The sequence below is a fragment of the Antedon mediterranea genome, chromosome 7, assembly GCF_964355755.1.
Source record: "Antedon mediterranea chromosome 7, ecAntMedi1.1, whole genome shotgun sequence".
In the NCBI taxonomy this organism is placed as follows: domain Eukaryota; kingdom Metazoa; phylum Echinodermata; class Crinoidea; order Comatulida; family Antedonidae; genus Antedon; species Antedon mediterranea.
Window position 1 is genome coordinate 4,322,696 of NC_092676.1, and position 24,246 is coordinate 4,346,941.

At 29.2% G+C, this 24,246-nt stretch overlaps 1 protein-coding gene across 1 annotated transcript; it reads left to right on the forward strand.

Annotated features, from left to right (window-relative positions):
• The first annotated feature begins 216 nt into the window (after positions 1–216).
• Positions 217–23,086, forward strand: LOC140054960 (uncharacterized). The gene is made up of 15 exons (XM_072100102.1): positions 217–278; positions 517–588; positions 1,557–1,628; positions 4,759–4,833; positions 5,955–6,026; positions 7,356–7,427; positions 7,812–7,883; positions 11,331–11,363; positions 13,683–13,760; positions 18,682–18,753; positions 19,235–19,306; positions 19,738–19,809; positions 20,348–20,422; positions 21,489–21,560; positions 22,063–23,086. The coding sequence occupies exons 1-15, from the start codon at positions 217–219 to the stop codon at positions 23,084–23,086; spliced, it is 1,995 nt and encodes a 664-aa protein (XP_071956203.1).
• The last annotated feature ends 1,160 nt before the right edge of the window (positions 23,087–24,246 follow it).

The window sequence follows — 24,246 nt, forward strand, 5'->3', positions numbered from 1 at the left end:
TGTTTTATGAGAATAAAAATTATTAAATATATATTTTATATTTTGACATTAAAATGTTGATACAATACAGTGCATGTATTGTAAGTTCAATTGTAATAATGGATTAATATGTACTTTATGATTCAATGATTATTTACAGTAAAACCATTTTAAAAAGCAACAATTTTAAAATGTATCCACCATGATTGAACTATTTATTTGTGTAAGATACTAAATATGTATTACATATTAGAAAATACATTTATTGCATGGTTGCTAACAAACAATTTGAATTTGCTGTAAAATTTTCTTTTGTGAAAATAAGTCATTTAAATATATTTACCACATTTTTATTTTAACATAGTATATTTTGTACATGACTAAAGTACATAAAATAGAGTACATGCAGTATAACTACTGTATAATGTACAGGAATGTAGACATTTCAACATTTGAGGTGACAGAAAAACTAAAATAATTTAAAAACAGCTTGGATATTGTGATTTACTTATACTGTGCATTCTTTTTACTTTTAAGGTATTTGAACACTAACTTAATAAGTACATTACAAGCCAATGTATTTGCTGGTTTGACAGCATTGGAAACACTGTAAGTGTATTGCTTATGTTTGTTTACTTTTACCAATTTGGTTTTAATTTCGAAATTAAATGAAAAGTTATTTTACAAAGTTGGTTAAACAATGATAATGGATTAATATTATTATATAATTTCACAATTTGTGATCTTATAAAAAATAACTTAAAAAATCAGTAGTTTTTTGCTCATCCACCATGAACAAATTTTAATTTTTTAAATATTATATAATAATTCAAAATAAATTTTTATTGTAAATGTCACAATAAAAATATCATTATAACAAATAATACTAAAACTAAATAATTAGTATTTGTTTATGTAGTGATTTTGTTTTATGAGAATAACAATTATTAAAATAGGAATATATTTTATATTTTAACATTAAAATATTGATACAATACAATGCATGCATTGTAGGATCAATTGTAATAATGGACTAATCATATGTACCTTATGATTTCATGATTATTTACAGTAAAAAGAATTTTAAAGTCAACATTATTTTTATTTGTAATTTATCCACCATGATTGAAGTATATATTTTTGTAAGATATAACAATTGAAAGTGAATCTGTATTTAATACATAATAGATAATACATTTATTATATGGTTGCTATCAAACAATTACATTTGGTGAAGACATTTTATTTTAAGAAATTAAGTTATTAAATTATATTTACCACATTTTTATAAAACTGACAAAATGTTTCTAAGTAGGCCTAATCAATATTTGTTTATGTACATTTTTGTTTATTTTAACAAAATAAGTTATTAAAATATACATTTGTATTTTAACATAGTATATTTTGACATAACTAAAGTACATACAATAGAGTACATGCAGTATAAACTACCGGTACTGTATAATGTACAGGAATGTAGACATTTCAACATTTGAGGTGACAGAAAAACTAAAATAATTTAAAAACAGCTTGGATATTGTGATTTACTTATACTGTGCATTCTTTTTACTTTTAAGGAATTTGAGATGGAACCGAATAAGTACATTACAAGCCAATGCATTTGCTGGTTTGACAGCATTGGAAAAACTGTAAGTGTATTGCTTATGTTTGCTACTTTTACAATTTGGTTTTAATCTAGAAATTAAATTACAAATTATTTTGAATTGTTGATTAAGCAATTATAATGGATTAATATTATTACATAATTTCACAATTTGTGATTGTATAAAAAAATATCTTTATAAATCACTAGTTTTTAGTTCATCCACCATGAATGAACTTTATTTTTGTGTACATAATAATTCTGAATTAATCTTAAATGTAAAATTTCACGATGTAAATATCATTATAATGATTGTTATGCTAAATAATTATTATTTGTTTATGTAGTGATTTTGTTTTATGAGAATAAAAATTATTAAAATATAAATATATATTTTATATTTTGACATTAAAATGTTGATACAACACAATGCATCCATTGTAGGATCAATTGTAATAATGGAGTAATATGTACTTTATGATTTTCTATAATTTCACAATTTGTGATCTTATAAAAAAACTTTAAAAATCAATAGTTTTTTGCTCGTCCAACATTAACAAACTTTATTTTTTTGAATAATATTATAATAATTCAAAATACATTTTTATTGTAACTGTCACAATATAAATATTATTATAACAAATGTTACTAAATAATTAGTATTTGTTTATTTAGTGATTTTGTTTTATGATAATAAAAATTAATAAAATAAAAATATATATTTTGACATTAAATATTGATACAATACAGTGCATGTATTATAGGATCAATTGTAATAATGGACTAATAATATGTACTTTATGATTTCATGATTATTTACAGTAAAACCAATTTTAAAATCAACATTTTTAAAATGTATCCACCATGATTGAACTATTTATTTTTGTAAGATCTAACAATTGAAACTGAATCTGAATTACATATAGATAATACATTTATTATATGGTTGCTATCAAACAATTTGAATTTGTTGACATTTTGTTTTCAGAAAATATGTTAATCAAATAAATTTACAACATTTTTATTTTAACATAGTATATTTTGACATAACTAAAGTACATACAATAGAGTACATGCAGTATAACTACTGTATAATGTACAGGAATGTAGACATTTCAACATTTGAGGTGACAGAAAAACTAAAATAATTTTAAAACAGCTTGGATATATTGTGATTTACTTATATTTATTACCAGCCAATGCATTTGCTGGTTTGACAGCATTGAAAACACTGTAAGTGTATTGCTTATGTTTGCTTACTTTTATCAATTTGGTTTTAATTTAGAAATTAAATGAAAAATTATTTTACATTGTTGGTTAAACAATGATAATGGATTAATATTATTTATAAAATTTCACAATTTGTGATCTTGTAAAAACAAACTTAAAAAATCAATAGTTTTTTGCTCATCCAACATGAATGAACTTTTTATAATATATAATATTTCAAAATGATTTTTTATTGTAAATGTCACAATATAAATATATTTTTGTAAATCAACAATTTCAGCCGTCGGGCTGCATGTTTTTTATTATATAAACCTGAATAAATAAATAAATAAATTATTACAATTGATCCTACAATACATGCACTGTATTGTATAAACATTTTAATGTCAAAATATAAAATATGTAATCACTACATAACAAATACTAATTATTTAGTATAACAATCATTATAATGATATTTATTGTGAAATTTTACAATTAATATTATTTTTAATTATTATGTATTACAGAAAAATAAATTTCATTCATGTTGGATGAATTAAAAACTAGTGATTTATAAATTTATTTTTTATAAGATCACAAATTGTAAAATTATGTAAATTATGTAATAATATTAATCCATTATCATTATACAGTTGTTGTACTGCATGTACTCTATTGTATGTACTAGTGATGTCACAATATGATATGGGTAAATAAAAATGTATATTTTAATAACTTATTTTATCAAAATAAAATGTCTACAAAAAATTAAAATGTTTTGATAGCAACCATATAATAAATGTATTATCTATATGTAATACAGATTCGGTTTCAATTGCTATGTCATGGTGGATAAATTTAAAAATTGTTGATTTTAAAATTAGTTTTACTGTAAATAATCATGAAATCATAAGGTACATATTATTAGTCCATTATTACAATTGATCCTACAATGCATTCACTGTATTGTATAAACATTTTAATGTCAAAATATAAAATATATATTTATATTTTAATAATTTTTATTCTCATAAAAAAAATCACTACATAAACAAAATACTAATTATTTAGTAACATTTGTTATAATGGTATATATATATATATGGAAACACAAATATTTAAAAAAATACCAAAATTTATACAAAATATAAAAAAATTTGAAAAATTCAGTTAAAAAAATAAAATTATGTTAAAAAAATTACAAAATTTATATACAAATGCATAGGCCTATATATGTAAATATTTATAACATAGCCATCTTCAGCGTGATCAGTTTAGGTACTGTTTAAATTAAGGATTCTACTTATAGTAAGGGCAGGCGAGGTCTTAAGACGGTTAGTTCTACAAACAGGTATATTAATTAGGGGTTTATGGACTAATATGTACTTTATGATTCCATGATAATTATTTACAGTAATTTTGTTTTAAGAAAATAAGAAATAAGTTATGAAAATATATTTACAAAAGTATATTTTGACATACTAAAGTATACAATAGATGGATTACATGCAGTATAGTGTATTTACTGTACTACAATTTAGTTTTAATTAAAAAGGTAAATTAGAAATTGTATTTTACATTGTAGAACAATTATAACAAAATATTTAATATATAATTTCATTATTATGTGATTATAAGTTTAAACCCCACCTCACCAAAAAAAACCACAAACAACTGGTTTTTCGTATATGATAATATAGGCCTAATAAATCAAATATCAATTTTCAGTTGTTATTTTACAATATAAATATCATTTAAAATATCATTTAAGTTAATTTTACTACATTTAGTATTTGTTTACTTTAACCAGAAAACAAACAAAAATAAAAGGGATAAATGCAGTGTTTATATTACCGTAAATCAATAGATAATTGGCAACTAACTTAATTAACTGCTAAAGCCCAAACTAGCAAGACCATAATGTGCATTATTTATCATATACTGTGTATTTTTTATCATTTAAGGTGGTTCATGAATGGTAACCAAATACACACATTGGAAGCCTATGCATTTGCCGGTTTGGAATCATTGACAGAACTGTGAGTATTTTTTCAATACTTGTACAAACTTCCTTATTTTTAAAAGAAACTTTATTTATTGTTGTTTTAGAACTATTCTAATTACTAGATGGTACGCTTGCTTCGCTCGCGTACCATCTAGGTCGTGCCCACAGATGGTTCTCGAATACATAATAATTTCAGCGTTAAAAAACTGGCGATTTCAAATGTACGTACCGCAGGACAATAATGTCGTTTACAGGAACGGATAAATAGACACTGTGATTTATGTACTAAACTAAAATTAGCACCCTGGGATTTACTTCCGAAAGAGAAACTTGTCACAAAATGAGACCAATTGTTTAAGTCAAATTTAAACAAACTTAATTTGTGTTTTATATGTAACATTAGGGTTGAGGGATGGAAGAGGAACAATTTTTAAATATATTCTTTATCCATTTAGTAACGAAATATTAATTGTTTTCATGTTTTACAAATAATGTACCACTAAACCATGGAGGTATTTATACCCCCATGACTAAACACAAGTAAAACATTGCGATGTAATACTTTGTTGAAACTATCACCGTCCTAGTCGATTGAAAAGTACAGTACGTATAACGATACATCACTACGACGTGTATATGTTTATATAATGTAAAACAATTTGTGAAAACCACCTCTATTCGGGGCAAATCATAAATTCGATTTAATCGTCAATAAATATTAAATTATCTAACTCAACTTAATTAGTAGGCCTAATGGTTTTCAATTGTTTCTTAGAGCTAATTCATACTTAAGTTGGTTCCTACCCTACCCACCAAAGTTGTTCTGCGTTTAGGGCATGTGATGCACTGTAGGCCTATCCTCTACTAAACATTCTAGAAATAACGCGCTATTTACCGAATTTTGCCCTTACGTAAATTTATATATAGATTCCAGTTGATACTGTATGTCATACTGCCCTAATATTGCTGTAACACCGGTGCCAATCAATTTACATCTAACAACATGAATTATATTATTGTTTATATACATGAAAATTTTATTCAAAGATCTCTTTTGTCAATACATTTTTTATTAATGAAAATTTACAATCATACAGTATCAAAACAACTTGGATGTATATGATTTTAATTACTATGAATCATTTTATTTTGAAGACGTTTGAATGGTCACAAAATCAGTACATTGCCAGCTAATGCATTTAATGGTTTGACAGCATTGACAACACTGTAAGTGTTTTATTTAGTTCATAATACTTTTATAATTATTTTTTTTAATTATACATTTTAAAATAAAATTTAATGAGAAAAAAGATAGATGCTGTTAATTTTACTCATTTGTTCTTTAGAATGGTTCCGAAACGTTGATCTTTTTTTGTCATTACATTTTATTTTAAAGTTATGTAGTAAACGTCTCTTAATTTGTAATTATGAATTCCTTTTTAAATTATAGTTAAATGTAAATCATGCAATTTTCTAAATGCAAATTTTAATGTAATGGTCCTATAGAGTAATTGTTTCACTTCATTTAATAATTAATATTTGATTAAAACTCCGAACAATGGGTCTTGATGTCCCCTTAAGGAGGTCCAGTAATATCATTTTCAGTATTTCTATCAAAATTATATTTACTGTCAAAAAGTATTTAGGTAACCGGTTACGGGATTATAAATACATGAAAAACCCCTTATTGTCAAAAATTGTCTGTGTGCCTATGGTACAGTAATATACGTTTATACAAATGTATTGATTTGCAATGAATGGAACATTCCAAATTATTTGGTTTAACCATACTTGCATACCTCTATGGTTTAACACAAGTAGGTAAATTGATAGACCCTTGGAGAATAAACAGAAATAGTACTGTAATGCTATACAATACTGCAAATAGGTATTAACCACTTTTGATCGCCATTTGAATCAAAAGTGTGTTGTACTGTTAGATATAATATAAACAAATATACTAATAAACTTTATCACTTATTATAAACACATAATAATATAATACTTTATTACTGTCAGTTGTTTCTCAACGTTTGTATTAATTAATAATTACAAAAATATAAACGTATTAGTGGTCTTTAAATGTACTTTACTATTTCAATCGACCATGAGACAGTGACAGTTTATAAAGTATTAAATCGGAAATGTTTTACTCTAATTAGTGGTATATTATTTATAGTATTAAGTAATGAAGGAAGAAAGTTTGTGGAAACAAACATATTGAATTTGAATTTAAATAATAGGTGTTTAAGACTATCTTCTGTTAGTTGAGGAACATAGATTTAAGTATTTTTAAAAATTGTATTTATTTTGTTAATGCAAATTTTTAGAATTGTTAATTATACAAAAAAAATTGTTTTTTTTTCCTGTCCTCTTTTGGAAGTCTGTTTAATAAAAGGCCAAGTAATTAAATAGAAAAGACACACAAAGACTTTTGGGCGAGTGTCCGTTATGAGAGTTGTCCATTTACGAATGGTGTCCACACAGGGAGTTTTGGACCATTACTTAGGAAAGATAAAGCATCAAACTTTACAGTTTATTCTTTATTCTTTGTAGAAGGTTGGACGATAACCAAATAAGGAAATTGCCAGCAAATGCATTTAATGGTTTGACAGCATTAAAAAAACTGTGAGTGTATCTCAAATTTATCCCAATTCATTAATTTACGTTTTAGAATAATGACAGATTCATATTATTTAGTTTATCATTTCATAATGTGATCTTGTAACAAACAATTAATGAGAGGCAATGATCACCCAAGATCCATGAAATAACACCTTTGTACCAATAGGGTTACATGCTCTAGCATAATTTTAAAGGAAAAAAATTCACAAGAAAAGTTTAAGACTAATTAGCCGTGGATGGAAGAAGAAATATAATCAGAAAAATAAAGGGGTAAACACAGTGTTTATATACGGTAAGGTGTAGAAATCAATAGATAATTCACAACTAACTTAACTGCTCAAGCGTAAGCTAGCAAGACTATATACTATGCATTATTTATTATTTAAGGCGAATGAATGGTAACCAAATACACACATTGGAAGCCTATGCATTTTCTGGTTTGGAATCATTGACAGAACTGTGAGTATTTTTTCAATACTTCACTTTACCAACTTTCTAATTTCAAAAGAAATTGATTATTGTTTAGAACCATTATAATGTCAAATTATTCCAGTTAATACTGAATGTCATATAGACTGCCCTAACAAACATTGAGTAAACAGTGTCAGTCAATGGAATTACAATGAACAACATGAATTATATTGTGATCCTTTTGATTCCAAGATATTTTTTGTCACAAAAAAAGAAATAATGACATTTTACCATAATACTGTATCAAACAACTACTATATATATATATATATATGATGTATATATTATATGATTTTCCTTAGTATGAATTATTTTATGTTGTAGTCAGTTAAGAAAATAATATCATAAAGTAGTTAAGTGTACTGTAGATTTGAATCCAATTTGTTTGCTAAATATAAACGAAATATTTAACAAAGACACTAAGTTAGGGAAGGGCCGGACATATTGATAACCTTTGTAAAAATACAAAGAAAACAAATAGGTGTTTTATATAAACTAAGATATTTGGTTTCTTTTAAAATAAATATTAATTTTAATATATAACTTCTTTATTTTACCGTTATTATTTATGGTATAGAAGTCTGGGGAAACACTCATATAATGTTACATTTTCTGATTTCATTTTATATAATTGTTTAAACAACTTAATATTATAGATGTTTAAAAGTTATGTTATATGTTTTGTGTTTTAATTATTATCATTTGTATTTATTATTTATATGCTATATTCATTTAATAACTATATCGGCGTCTATTAAAAAATTATTTATGTGTTACATTTCGAAGGCCAAATCTCGCCAACCGAAAGCTTTTTATTTAGTCGTTTTGTCAAATAAGTAAATCATGTAATTATTATTATTTTACATTTTGTAAAAAAAGTCAAAAAGACTATGCATTATATTAAATAAAATAAACAGAAGGGCGTGAAAGATTACTGCAATTTTTGACTAAAAATCATGATCCTAATACATTAAAAGTTTTAATTTCTTTTGTGAGTTGTTGAAGCTTCCATAACATGAACAAGTGTTCGTTGCTATAGGTGTTTAGACAATCTCCTGTTAGTTGAGCAACATAGATTTAAGTAGTTTTAAAAACTGTATTCATTGTGATAATGCAAGTTTTTAGAAGTTAATAATACAACAAAAAATGTTTTTTTCCTGTCCTCTCTTGAAAGTCTGTTTCAATTATTAAATAATAAATTATTTTACATTGTTGGTTAAGCAATGACAATGGATTAATCACAATTTGTGGCTTATAAAAGATAATTTTTAAAAATCACAGTTTTTAGTTCATCTATCATGAATGAACTTAATTTTTTTTTTAATTATTCCAAATCATTTATCCCCAAGTCAATTACAGTTTTCAACAACACCATTACTAGATACTTTGGTTCTGTTTAAGTAAATTGTTGTGTACTAGATGGTACGCTCGCTTCGCTCGCGTACCATCTAGGTCGTGCCCACAGATGGTTCTCGAATACATAATAATTTCAGCATTAAAAAACTGGCGATTTCAAATGTACGTACCGCAGGACAAATACATGTCGTTTACAGGAACGAATAAATAGACAATTTGATTTATGTACTCAACTAAAATTAGCACCCTGGGAATTACTTCCGAAAGAGAAACTTTTCACAAAATGAGACCAATTGTTTAAGTCAAATTTAAACAAACTTAATTTGTGTTTTGTATGTAACATTAGGGTTGAGGGATGGGGAAGAGGATGGGTGCAAAGAGGAACAATTTTTAAATATATTCTTTATCTATTTAGTAACGAAATATTAATTGTTTTCATGTTTTACAAATAATATACCACTAAACACAGTAAAACATTGCGATGTAATACTTTGTTGAAACTATCACCGTCCAAGTCGATTGAAATAGTACAGTACATGTAACGATACATCACTACGACGTGTATATGTTTATATAATGTAAAACAATTTGTGAAAACCACCTCTATTCGGGGAAAATCATAAATTCGATTTAATCGTCAATAAATATTAAATTATCTAACTCAACTTAATAAGTAGGCCTAATGGTTTTCAATTGTTTCTTAGAGCCAATTCATACTTAAGTTGGTTCCTACCCTACCCACCAAAGTTGTTCTGCGTTTAGGGCATGTGATGTACCGTAGGCCTATCCTCTACTGGTTTTACAACGCTACTCATGCCAGTGAGAGAAGGGTGATGATGTGGGTGGTTTAATTGCAATAATAAAGATTTGTACATAATATACGGCGAGTGAAAACTCTAGCTCATTATCCGTTTAAAAAAAAATGTATATCCAACCACTGCAGCACAGATTGAAAAAAAAAATGGATCGAATTTCTGTTATGAGTATACAGTACTTGCCTTTACGACGCCTGAGGGAATAGACACTTGAGGAACAGAGATTGGAATGTTCCATTCATCGCAAATCAATACATTTGTATAAACGTATATTAAATCTATCAAAATAATATTTTTTAAAGAAAATCGGCCTTTCTTCAACATTATGATGCTGTACTCGAGCTGTTCAACCGGTTTTCAGCTATTAAAAACAATTATCGTAGGAGGAAATAGGAAAATGCGAAGCATCCTCGTATTATTGTGTGCGGGTATTTTTCAAGACGGAAATCCATTAGACAGTGTATACCACGATCGAAAAACACCCCTATTTGGGGCAAATCGTTGAACCTAAATTCGTTTTAATCGTCAATAACTAATTATCGAACTCAATTTAATTAGTAAACAGGGTTACATCAAGTGGTTAAAATCAGTACCGAAAGTACGAACCAACTTTATATACCATCGAGTAAACATTCTAGAAATAACGCGCGATTTACCAAATTTTGCCCTTACGTAAATTTATATATAGATAACGTTTATGTGTAGTTTGTATAGCGTGTATAATGTTCTCATATATTTATTCATTTCTTAAAATAGTGTACAAAAAAAAACAGATTTCTGATTTGTTTTATTGAATCCAATTAATGCTGTGAGAGCAGCGAATTATTAATGTTATTATAAAGCAATATGTAGAGACAGCAGACTTTCTTCATCGGCATAATACTACTACTGTAGTTGGAAGCAGGAGTACTTGTTACTCAGTATAACATTTTGATTTTCAATCATTCTGGAAGTATCCATTCATAATGTAATAATAATTTTACATTGCAGGTTAAACAACTATAACAATAGATTTAATATTATTATATAATTTTATTATGTGATTTTATAACAAATTAGTTACAAAAAAAAAACCCAAAAACAACCGGTTTTTAATTAATTCATAATGAATTATTTTTATTTTTTTGTAAGATAGGCCTAATATAAATATAATTTAAGTGAGATTTTCTACATTTAGTATTTGCTTATGTAGTGATTTTGTTATCAAATTATAAATATATTTTTTTAATATTAACAATTACTTTGTATTTCTCTTACTTTGAAGGATATTGCACATCGGGCAAGTCATTGGATATCGGTATTTTTTTTAAAAATTATTCTTATGAATTTCTTTTGATTAATAATTCATTAGTTCAATATATGTACTGCAAAAATGAATTCATATATGCCATGCAGTTGTTTGAAATGTTTAATTTTGATAACACATCTAAGTATAGCATTTAAATATTTCCATTCCGTTCAGGGTTAAGTGGTACTACTATCACTACAGTTTTCCTTAAAACAAATTAGTTTACGGCCATTGCGGCTCTTCTCCACGTTCAAACATTTGAGAGACATCTATTTATTTCCTTTGAGACTTATTATAGGCTAACATTGGCAGAATTGTAAATTGTTATAGAAATTTGTCTTGCGACATCAACATAAAGTCTAAAAAAAGCACAAAAAAAATAAGTGTAATGACAAATATGCTTAATTTTGTATAAAATTTAAAGTAATTGAGTAAACAATTTTTTCTTTCCTTTTCACAACATAATTTAGGTGGCTCTGAGAACAAATTTGTAATTGTTTACTTATAATATTAAATATCAATGAATAAATGAATGTGAACAAAACAAGGCTATCAAATTAAATTAATGAAATCACTTTTTCTAAACCTTAAACCTATTCTTAAAAAAACAAGGCCAACATCCATTAAGTCGCGTGCTACAATGCATAGTGATACCGGACCGACCGACAGACCGACCGACCGGCATAGTGAACAATAGAGTCGCGTCCACGCGACTAAAAAGGCATAATTTTGACGAATTTTTGAACTTTTTCATCAAAAACGTGCGCAAATTATCCAATTCGACGTGCTCGTATGACGTAATTTTAAGTCAAAACTGTTTAAAAGTTGGTAAAATTATTAGAAAAGGCTGCAAAAACATAAATCCCGCGAAAAAAGTATGTATTTAACGCTACGTGCGCACCGCGCGCGTAAACATTTGCGCGCGTATGGGAATTTTTGACATGCTCAAAATGACAAGAAACGCGTAGAAAGTTGATTAAAAATTAATTTTGCGCATTTTAAAATTTTAAATGCGCGCGCGCGCGTAACTTTGTGTAAAACACACATTTTTTTTCAACAGAAAGTTAGCGCCTGATATGAATTAAACTTTTGCAAAGCTTCAATTTAAAATGTTATTTGGTTTTTGCCCTATGTTTAATACGAGAAAATCGTTAAATCGCGCGTAAATCACGTTGCGCAACTCTAACGTCATTCAAAATAGGATGTCCACAATTTCACGTAAATGCCCACATGTTGACAGTTCAAAAAGTACAGAAAAGCAATAAAACCCATAGTAATACCGGACCGACAGACCGACCGACATAGTGAACTATAGAGTCGCGTCTACGCGACTAATAAACTTGCCTAACATTATTCAAATTGCTTCTTATACTTCTACCTTTTTACTAATTCATTTCTTATACTAATGTATAATCTTGTTCCAATAAGCATGATTATTTTGTGTAATCTTCATAATGAAACTTCATTCAGTACCATTTTTTTGTAAAGACCTGTTTCATTTATTGAGTTGCAGGCTGCATTGCAGCGGTGATAACTAATGGTTTTAATATATTGTAGTTGAAAACATATAATTTACATCAAAAATTAAATACTGCAATTTTTAGTCGCGTGGACGCGACTCCATAGTTCACTATGTCGGTCGGTCGGTCTGTCTGTCGGTCCGGTATCACTATGCGTTTTATCGCTTTCTGACCTTATCTTGATATCAGTTTAATCTAGCTAAGTCAATTTTTCACAGTATATTCCTTATGGCCAGGAATCGATGTGGTTATGTTTTCCCGGTGCGCAATAACAAATTACGCGGTCTACGCACGACGATTTAACGAAATCACGTTTGTAATCATATCTTCAAAACCATGAATCACAATTAAATAAAATTTGGTACTTGTAAATTACAGGGCATAAATCATCATATGGCAATACAATTACATGCGTAGCGCATGTAACGCATGCGTACGCGCGCTTACAATTTTCAAAATTTATTTTCGATGAAATAAGAGTACGTTTCAGGCAATTTTAAGCGTTTACAAAATTGCCATGAGTGCGCAGATTTTTGCGCGTTAAATGTTATTGCGCACTCTATTTGCCCGATTTCTGTTTTCTTGACTTACTTTTCAACTCGAAATTATGTTATACGAGCACGTCAAAAGTGTCAGGCTACGCACGTGTAAATTAAAAAAATATAAATGTTTTTAAACATTTCAACATTTTTAAACATGTTCAGTAATTTCGGTCAGTTGGTAGGTTGGTCGGTCGGTAAACACTAATGAGCACGCGACTGCAGCCATCTATATGGCCTTGTTAATTCATACTGAACTTTTTCTTCAGGCCTGGCGTGTGGGACTCTAATCAAATACCTACAATAGAAGCCAATTCATTTAATGGTTTGACATCACTGCTACAACTGTGAGTATTTTTTCAATTTGTATACTTCTACAAACTTCCTAGATTTTTCAAATACAACATATCATTTTAGAATATTTTTCAGTAGATTTTGTATCAAACAAAAATCAGCAAAACATGGCCAATCACAAGATGGTATATAAAACATCAACATCATCCATGGGTTACCAATGACATCAATCAATTTATCAATATAAAGCATAGACTGTTCAGAAAAGCCAAACGTATTGGTTCTGTATCTGCATGGGATGACTATAAGTCTATTTGTAATAAGGTTAAGCGTCTATGCAATAAGTCGTATTATTCATATGTCAACAAATTATTTACAAGTGACTCTACTCGTAAAGCTTTCTGGCGTTTTGTTAGAGAACGTAGAAGATCACCAGAACCCGTTATCTTTTAATATTAACGGTGTGAATGTTTTGTCACACCCTGTAATTGCTAGTTCATTTAATTAGGTTATATGCATGATATGCATATAACCTCTTGATTCTGTCAAAATCTTTATTTATTTATTTATTTATTTATTTATTTATTTATTTATTTATTCTTTCCTTAGCACTATTTGTCCGTGAATTATCTTGGCATCAGTTTCATCTATCTAAGTCAATTTTTCAGAGTATATTCCTTATGGCCAGGAATCGATGTGGTTATGTTTTCACGATGCGCAATCAAAAATTACGCGGTCTACGCGCGATTTAACGAAATCACGTTTGTAATCATATCTTCACAAACATGAATCACTTTTAAACAAAATTTGGTACTCATAAATTTCAGGTCATATTTCATCATATGGCAATACAATTACGTGCGTAGCGCATATAACGCATGCGTACGCGCGCTTAAAATGTTGAAAATTGTCAGAATTTATTTTCGATGAAATTAGAGTACGTTTCAGGCAATTTTAAGCGTTTAAAAAATTGCCATGAGTGCGCATATTTTTGCACGCGCACTGCGCGTCAAACGTTAATGCGCACTGTTTGTGTCCGATTACTGTTGTATAACCTTTCTTTAATAATATCATCATATTTTATTCACTTTTCAACGCGAAACAGCGTTATACGAGCACGTCAAAAGTGACGGGCTACGCACGTGTAAGTTAACAAAATGGTGAAAATATGCTAAATTTTAAAATTAATATATATCGTTAGAATGCTCGGGAACACCTATTTTTTATTTAATTTTCTTGAAGGTATGTATCATATGTATGATTTATTATGAAATTAGAAGAACAAAAGTTGATTAAGTCATCATTAATGGCATATTAAATTTAACAAAATTAATTTCGACAATCAAACAAATTATAACATTTTCTTAGGCCAAAATAACAAACTTAACGTTAACTTTCTTCCTTAAGAATTTCATATATTAAAGTTAAAAGTATATAGTTTGACAGTGCATCATTTTTTTAAATTTTTAAAGATATCATCATAGTAAAACATTTTAATTCATTGCGGTATGTAATAATCTATCTGCACCAAAGTGGTTACTGCATAGTAAATACACGGTGGAATTTTTCTCCAACTTTTAGTCAGTTGTGTATGGCTCGATGGTCTGTGCTCGTGTCAATGGCATTCAAGGTACCGAGTTCAAGTCTCACCTTGGGAAACGAAATAAGATTTTTTTTTTATTATCCGTATTGTTCAAATTTATTTCTTAGTGTATAGATTATACACATGATTTATAATGAAATCTAGATAAAAAGTTACTTTATGTCTTTATTATTATGTAACAACAAATGCGGTTTATGACATTATACGCAGAGGGATCTTTGATCGGATTGTGATACCGGCTATGGTGTTCGCGTTAGCAAGGTCCTATCATATATTATAAATAATTAAAGATTCTGAGAAAATCAATCAATCAATATATCTTTTAAAAATCAATTATCTTTATTTAAATCAATGCATATAACCTATAATTCGTCATAGTGACGAATTAAATCTAGTTATTTTTTTGTTTCTGTTTTTAACCCACCCATAATTCCCAACTGTGAACCTCCGGTTTGTAATGTCCCAATCCCTGAACTTTCTCAACTTAACTTTAACGTCTACAATGTTGAGAAGGTGATTAATGGACTTTCGTCTAATAAATCTCCAGGTCCTGATTCCGTGCATCCATACATGAAATCTGCTTCCGAATTTATTGCTCCACCATTATTTAATTTGTTTAACTTGTCCCTGCGTATGGGAGAAATCCCCGCTAAGTGGAAAATGTCCCATATTACTCCTATATTTAAATCTGGTGATACAAATGCAATTTGTAATTACAGACCAATATCCCTTACCCTATATGTTCGAAACTGCTTGAAAAAATACTGTTTTCAAGTATATCTGATCACGTTGCTTATAATTGTCCAATTACAGAAGCCCAGCACGGTTTTTTTCCCTCCCGTTCCTGTGTACCCAACTTACCAACCTAACACCAGAATTGATGTTATCTTTCTCGACTACGCCAAAGCGTTTAATAAACTGCCCCACCATATTATTTTAAATAAGCTGGCTAGTCACTTCAATATCAGAGACAATGTCTGGAAATGGATCAAGTCATTTCTATTGGGACGTTCCCAAAGAGTCTTGTATCAAGGATCCATTAGCCCATCATCCCCAGTTACCTCTGGAATACCACAGGGCAGCGTACTTAGACCCCTTCTTTTTAACTTGTTTATAAATGACCTTCCCTCATCTATTATTTCTCAATGTGCATTGTTTGCCGATGACCCGATAATTTATAGAAATATATTTACTGTAGACGATGAAGTTGTTCTTCAGTGCGATCTGATCAGGCTTTCCTCTTGGTGTGATCTAAATGAAATGGAGCTTAACTTAAATAAAACCAAGGTTCTCCACATTACAAGATCAAGGAAAGAGTATAGACATGTTTATCGTATAAATGACTTGCCTATTAAATCCGTATCTAGTCATTGTCATTGTCATCTGGGGGTCACGATTAATAGTGAACTTACTGGGGATGACCATGTAAACTTAATTATTTCTCGTTCAAATCGAATGTTGGGTTTTATTACTAGTATTGCAGGAGGATCATCCCCTTCAGCTATTTTCTCACTCTATAAAGCTCTCATTGTCCCCATCCTTGAATATGGTGTCCCTGCGTGGTTGGGTGTCACGAAACCTAAAACCACGAAAGCTAAGACCCCCTAAGACCTAAGATCACGAAAGCTAAGACCCAAGACCTAAGATTACAAATATTTATCTTTCGCACCTGCCTTGTATTTTAACTCCCAACATTTATTCTGAATACCACACCTTAGAATTGGCACTTTTATGAAAAAGAATCACATAAAAAGTAACAAATACATTTTTAAATTGATGATTTTACAGACGTTTTTCTCGCACACAAACTGTTTGCGAATTTCGCATGACTAGCCTACAGTACAGTAGCAGTAGGCCTTCCACCATGTTCAATGTTTTTGTTTCTATGGAACGTCAAAAGAGCAAAAATTATATAGAGGGCTGAAAACTCTGTGGAGTCCATCTACAGTGTGGATGGAACAATGTAATATTAAAATTGTAATGATAATAATATAATCATGCAAGTACGAAGAAATAAATACTGGCAAATAAATTTTAATTTAAAAATCATGATTTGTTTTGTTTTTCTTTCTGTTTTTATACTTGTACTATTATTGTAGCTCTTTTGGCGCTCCATAGAAACAAAAACATTGAGCATGGGGGGAGCTCGAGGAGTTACAGTATACAAAGAAACATGTCTGTAAAATCATCAATTTAAAGGATTTATTATTTTTTTTTTATGTGTTTCTCCGTCTGAAAGTACTTATAAATCCTAATTTTAAAGTGTGGTATTCAGGATAAAGTTCGTCAACAAATTTGGAGTCAAAATACAAGAAAGGCAGGTGCGTAAGAAAAACATCCTCTGAACCAACACAATGGAGTAAATATATACCAACAAACAACCCGTCAAGTTTGTTTGTTGTAAAGAAAAAAATATACATTTACTCAACGGGCGAAAATAATGTGAGTTTATCTATGTTTTGCGGTAGTATTTAATTATATTTATGGTAATAAATGAAACCTACTGTGTTTAAAATTATGTATGGATAAACAAGTATTGTTTTTAAGCTGTAGTATATCTTAGAATTTGTAATCTTAGGTCTTGGGTCTTAGCTTTCGTGATCTTAGGTCTTAGGGGTCTTAGCTTTCGTGGTCTTAGGTTTTGTGACACCCCTGCGTGGTTGCCTCGAACCAAAAAACTTACGGAACGTATCGAGGCAGTCCAGCGAAGGGCTACTAGGCTTGTCCTTAAACAAACAAGAGGTGAAATGGAATACGAGGAACGTCTCACTAAGCTAAATTGACCAACAGTACTCTCTAATCGAAGAAATTATCTTCTGTTATCCTTTGTTTGTAAATCACTTATGGAACGGTTGATTGTAGTAGGCTAGTATTCGTCAATCTGTAGTTGTTAATGGCCGTCATCTTGATACACTTAAGTTCATTCATCACTATGCTCGAACCAATTGTCTTCATCATTCCGCTATTAACATATTCCCTAGGTTATGGGAAGAAATTCTTTAATTTTAGACAGTTTTCCAACATTTTTAAATTCACTTAAATCCCATGTTTTATATTGACTTTGTTGAATCGACTATAAAGTATTTTATCCTTTTATTTTATATTGACACTGTTGATTCGTCTATTTGTTATATAAATATTTTTATATAGTTTTTTATATATCATTGTTGTTACATTTGGGAGTAGGTACGGAACCTGAACTCTTATTATAGTGATTAGGTTCACTTTTAGGTTCCTGCCTACTCCCTTAGTTTCTGTGTTTTTGTATGTTTGTAACTGGTTTTTGGCAATAAATAATAATAATAATAATAATAATATTTCTTAATACATGGTCTGCTACTTGCTTAATACTACATTGTTTTACCTTGAAGGTGGTTGAGAGATTTCAAGATAAGTACATTGCCAGCAAATGCATTTTTTGGTTTAACTGCATTGACATTACTGTGAGTATTTTTTCATGTTATATACTTTATAATTATAATTGAATTACTTCATAACATTTTAATTTATGTTATAAGTAAATTTAATATAGTGCTGTAACAAATAATGTATAACATCTAATTCCTTGATATAAAGACTATTTTAACGTAACAAAGATTTCTGTATTTAAAAAATTGTATTTTATACAAACAAAATGTTTTCCTGTCCTCTTATGGAAATATTTGAGATGATTTAAGATGGTACCAGTACAGGGAAAGTAATTTCAATCTTCCCTAATGGTACATACCAATGCACTATATTGAATAAAAAGGACGCACAGACTTTTACGTGAGTATCCGTTATGAGGTGTCAATTTACAGGTGGTGTCCACAGAACGTTTTAACTGTATTATGGACCATATCTGAATAAGGCATAGGAAAAGTAAAGCGGACACAATTTCTTGGATATTTTAATTTCTTTTTGACTGCGTATTCTTTATTGTAGGAGGTTGGACAATAACCAAATAAGGAAATTGCCAGCAAATGTATTTAATGGTTTGACAGCGTTAACAGAACTGTGAGTATAATATCTTAACCAATTTATCCCAAATCACTACATTGTACAATAAACATGCATGTAGTTTATCATTTTATAATGTGATCTTGTAACAAAGTGTAATTGAATTTTAATGAGAGATGATGAACCTGGAACCACTGGTCAACTTGCCTGAAATCACACTTTTTACTATAAAAGGGTTAATATTCTCTAGCATAAAGGCTAACATTTACATGGTGGGCAAGTAAAGCTTAAAACTACTTAGCGTAGTGGTTTTGGTTGCCAACAAAGCTGTAAATGGAAATTGAACTTATAAAAACTTTAACCTGAACCAAAAATAAAAGGGGTAAATGCAGTGTTTATATTAAATAATTAGATAATTTGCAACTAACTTAATTAACTGCTCAAGCCCAAACTAGCAATACCATACTGTGCATTATTTATCATTTAAGGTGGATGGACGGTAACCAAATAAGTACATTGGAAGCCTATGCATTTGCCGGTTTGGAATCGTTGACGGAACTGTGAGTATTTTTCAATACATTCTAATTTCAAAAGAAATTGATTGTGGTTGTAGAAGCATTTTAATTATTCCAATTAATATTGAATGTCATATGGACTGCCCTAACAAACATTGAGTAAACACCAGTGTCAGTCAATGGAATTACAATGAACAACATGAATTATGTTGTGATCATTTTGATTCCAAGATATTTTTTGTCACAAAAAAAAGAATGAGATCTTACCATATACTGAATCAAACAAATTATATAAAAAAATTCTTTTAATTGTCACATAAATATTTAAATTCAATTTGACCAAAATATATATATATATATATATATATATATATATATATTAAGCAAAAAAAAATTTGTCTTTTTATAAAGTGAAAACATTATTTTTTTTCACTTTTTTTTCCTACAGAAGTGAATAACTTTATTAAAATTACAAAATGGCCTATTCAAAGACTGATATAGGGGACAATTACATCTTTAAACAAAACATATTTTTCAATAAACAAATATATAATTAATTGTCTATTTATTCATCTTTTAACAGGAACTTAGAGAACAACGCTATAACTATCATAGATGCTGAGGCATTCTCTTCTTTTGCTTCATCACTTTTAATTTTGTAAGTTAACATTATGTAATATATAATTTGCATGTTATTGCCTTCCTGAATGTCCACAACACATAATTACGATGACTTGGTTTGTATCAGGATCAGGGGGACATTCCCCTTTGACTGCCTCAGTTGAATTATTTTTAACAATATTGGTGCGTGTGATTTACCACTAAATTAAAAAATGTTCCCCATTCCATATATCATACAGTAGATGCACACCTGAGAACACATGACTCCGCTACATGCTTATATAATCAGAGCAATGTGTAACTATTAAGCAATAGTAGAATTATAGAAGAAAGGATAATTGTAAAGCTTGGCACTCTTGCCCCTACCGGCATAAATGTACAATTTAGATCTTTTAAACATTAATTTTGCCAGAGACATTCACATATTAACAAAATTCACACTTGAAGTTTTTGTCTTTGTTTAAATGTCCTGCTTTATAAGCAACCATTTCTGCTTTGTACCCCAAAGCTTTTGGAGGCGTGCATTTATAACTATGCCTTTTGTTTTGTTAACATCTTTGATTGGCTGATTTGTTTTATTATGTAATTTTGTGAGTTATATATGTTATCCTTTGTTACAATTCTCTTCGCTATGCCCGAAACATGTCGTAAAAATAAACTTATATTGAGGCAGTTTTAGCTTACTTGATCTTGATTTTTTTTCTATATCCTGCCTATATACAGCTCTTTGATTTATATTAAGCAATAGTGTTAGTTATCTTTACATGGTCATGTGACAAAACACCTTTCAAACTACTGAAGCTACCAAAAACTAAAACTCTGTCTACACTATCAAACTAGTTCAAGAACAAAATGTGTCATGTGCCCAAATATGGTAGTAATATGACATAATCGTGTCCACATGGGCACATCAAATTGTTTTCACATAAAGTTTGATAGTTTAGCTTTAACCTATTTTGTGTTGTTCACCCACACAAATCTAAATTATTATTCGCTCTGAATAGTATTATAATATTAATATGTACATCATATATTAAGTAATGAAGGAATTAAAAAGTGTGAAAACAAACTTATTGAGTTTGAATTTATTGGTTTTTTTTTAGAAACTTAAAAGGTAACAAGTTACAGGTTTACAGGGACAGGACCTTTCAACAATTGATAAGCTTAAACGAATTGTAAGTAATGATTTATTAAAATTTGGGCAACCCAAGTAACTCCCTTGTAAAAATAAATTAATTTATAAAAAAAAAATATTTTACTAATCCCAAAACCATCTGTGAAAGACGGTTACCACACTCACTAGTTATACAATCAACATGATGATTGTGGAAACTTACGATGATAAAGATCTGTCTTGTTTTTCAAAATTTAATTTTGCATGTTTTTTAAATTCACAAATGCGCCACTAAATTTGTGCTTAAGTCACATGAGCATTCTGTTAATCTAGTCGCAGTGCAGGACTGGAAAAGAAAAGGGAGATACATAAACTTGAATTAGTTGCGTGTGGGTATTTCAAGAATGCAGGTGGTTGACTAAAAAATGTGCACAAATTTCAAACCTTGAGAATGTTGGTTCTTGAGTATTTAAAAATTTCCCAAAATATAATAACATTTTCTTTTAAGATACAACAAAATAATAACTTGGCACTTATTATGTTGCTATATTTGATTCTTTTAGGTACTCGGAATACTCTAGTCTCTGTTGCCTCGTTGGCGCCATCGATGTCTGCGAGCCTTCAGATGCATTTGCATCGTGTGAAGACTTGCTAAAAAATGAACTTCTCCGTGTGTTGATGATGATTATCGGGTTATCTTCGGTTATTGGGAATGTTGTTGTTATCGTTTCACGAAAGTTTAAAAAAGATAATGATATTAACAATGTTAACAAAGTCCAAACTACACTTATCACCAACCTCGCCGTGTCTGACCTGCTGATGGCAGTCTACCTGATCATCATTGCCAGTGTGGATATACATTACAGAGGAAGATACGGAAAGGTTTCCAGAGTTTGGAGAAATAGTGTCCTTTGCAGTTTTGCAGGGGCTATTTCTACACTCTCTGGGCAATGTTCAGTGTTTACACTGATGCTGCTTAGTGTGGATCGAGCTATTAACATTGTTAATCCATTTAGTACGAAACGCCTCAATCGTACAAAATGTCGAATCATTATCAGCTTCGGATGGCTATTCTGGATTGTGCTGAGTTTTCTTCCAGTGACAGCCAATGAATTAAGCTTATCGTATTTTGGTGACAATTATTATGGAAAGGAAAGTGTGTGCCTTGCACTACCTTTAACCAGAAGTCGGTGGCCAGGTTGGGAGTATGCTGTTGCCATTTTTGTTGCCTTTAATGGCGTCGGCTTTTTTGTAATTGTACTTAGTTATCTGACAATTTTCTTGTCAGTGAAGAGATCGGGGGCCACTGTCAACAGAAGACAGCAGAGAAAAGAACAGTTAAAAATGGCGAGAAAACTAGGCCTGATAGTTTTCACTGATTTCTGTTGCTGGGCCCCGATTATAGTAATGGCAATTGGTTCCGAGACGGGTTGGATGACGATTCCTGATGAAATATATGTTTGGGCAGCGACATTCATCATACCCATCAACTCCTCAGTCAATCCGTATCTTTACACAATTGCTTATATGTTTAAGTGCAAAGTGCGTCAACCGGCACCTGTACAGATTCCACTTAATACATTGTAATTTGGCTATTTATTGAATTCAATCTTTGATCAGAGAGTTTCAATTAATTAACTCTCTGCTTTGATCTTGTTTTATTCACATTTTTATCTACTGTAGACCTGTAAACTTTTTACTAATATCATTTAAAATCATTTTCTTGTACAATTCATATTTTTGTTTGCGCTAAAAAAGAATTTATTTATGTCAAGATTGTAGAAAGTTAATGAATTCATCAATGTAGTTTGATAATTTTAATAAGATTTCAGTATATTTATATGCCCATTTAAATTATTCATCAATGTATTTTGGTAATTTTTTTTATAATTGTCAAGATTTTAGTATATAATTCATTCAATTTATTTTTAAGTTTTGCCATGATTATATTATATATTATTTGTAATTTCATTATTGATATGTGGATGTTTCATAGATTCAAACTAATTTATTCATTAATAGTTGTAAATTATTGTTAATTGGTAACTAGTTTGGTGAATAACGCGAGTTTTATCTAAACCATCTATGGTAATTTGGTTTTTATAAATATTTTTTGTCTGAAAAACTTTTAGTATCTTCTAAATACATAAGTCAATCTAGTCAAGTTTTAGTTTAAACAATGTTAGGAGTTAAGTACTCCATTAAACATGGTTAAAGTTGTCTAACATTGTTTGAAACATGAAAAGAAATCTGATTTTATCAATAAAGTAAAATTAAATAATATTTGTTGAATCCCAGTATTTCATTTTTGTTTGGGAATTTATAAATGCGACAGCCAATTCGTAAACTTCCATTGGTGACAATATGACCAACTTTTACTTTCAAAACTTTAAAATATTAATACTGGAAATGAATGTTTCATGAGGACTACTTCTAAAAGCAAAATTTATATGGCTACGACCTATGACAGACAATTTTGAAAGACTTGATTTGGTGTTTTATACAGATAAGAAAATGGCAGCCATTTTGAAGTATATTTTAACCCATCTTGGATTTTAAAAAGTTGATCAATTTATTTTTTAAACATCTCCAGTGATTTTCTTGCAAAATATATGTTTTAATGACTATAGTTGAACAAGCATTTGCCAAAATCGGATGCTTTAATACTGATATTTGGGTAAAATTGAGAGAAAACGGCTATATTAGTTATCTGCAAATTAGCAATTTTTCTTCCTTTTCTCCTTGAT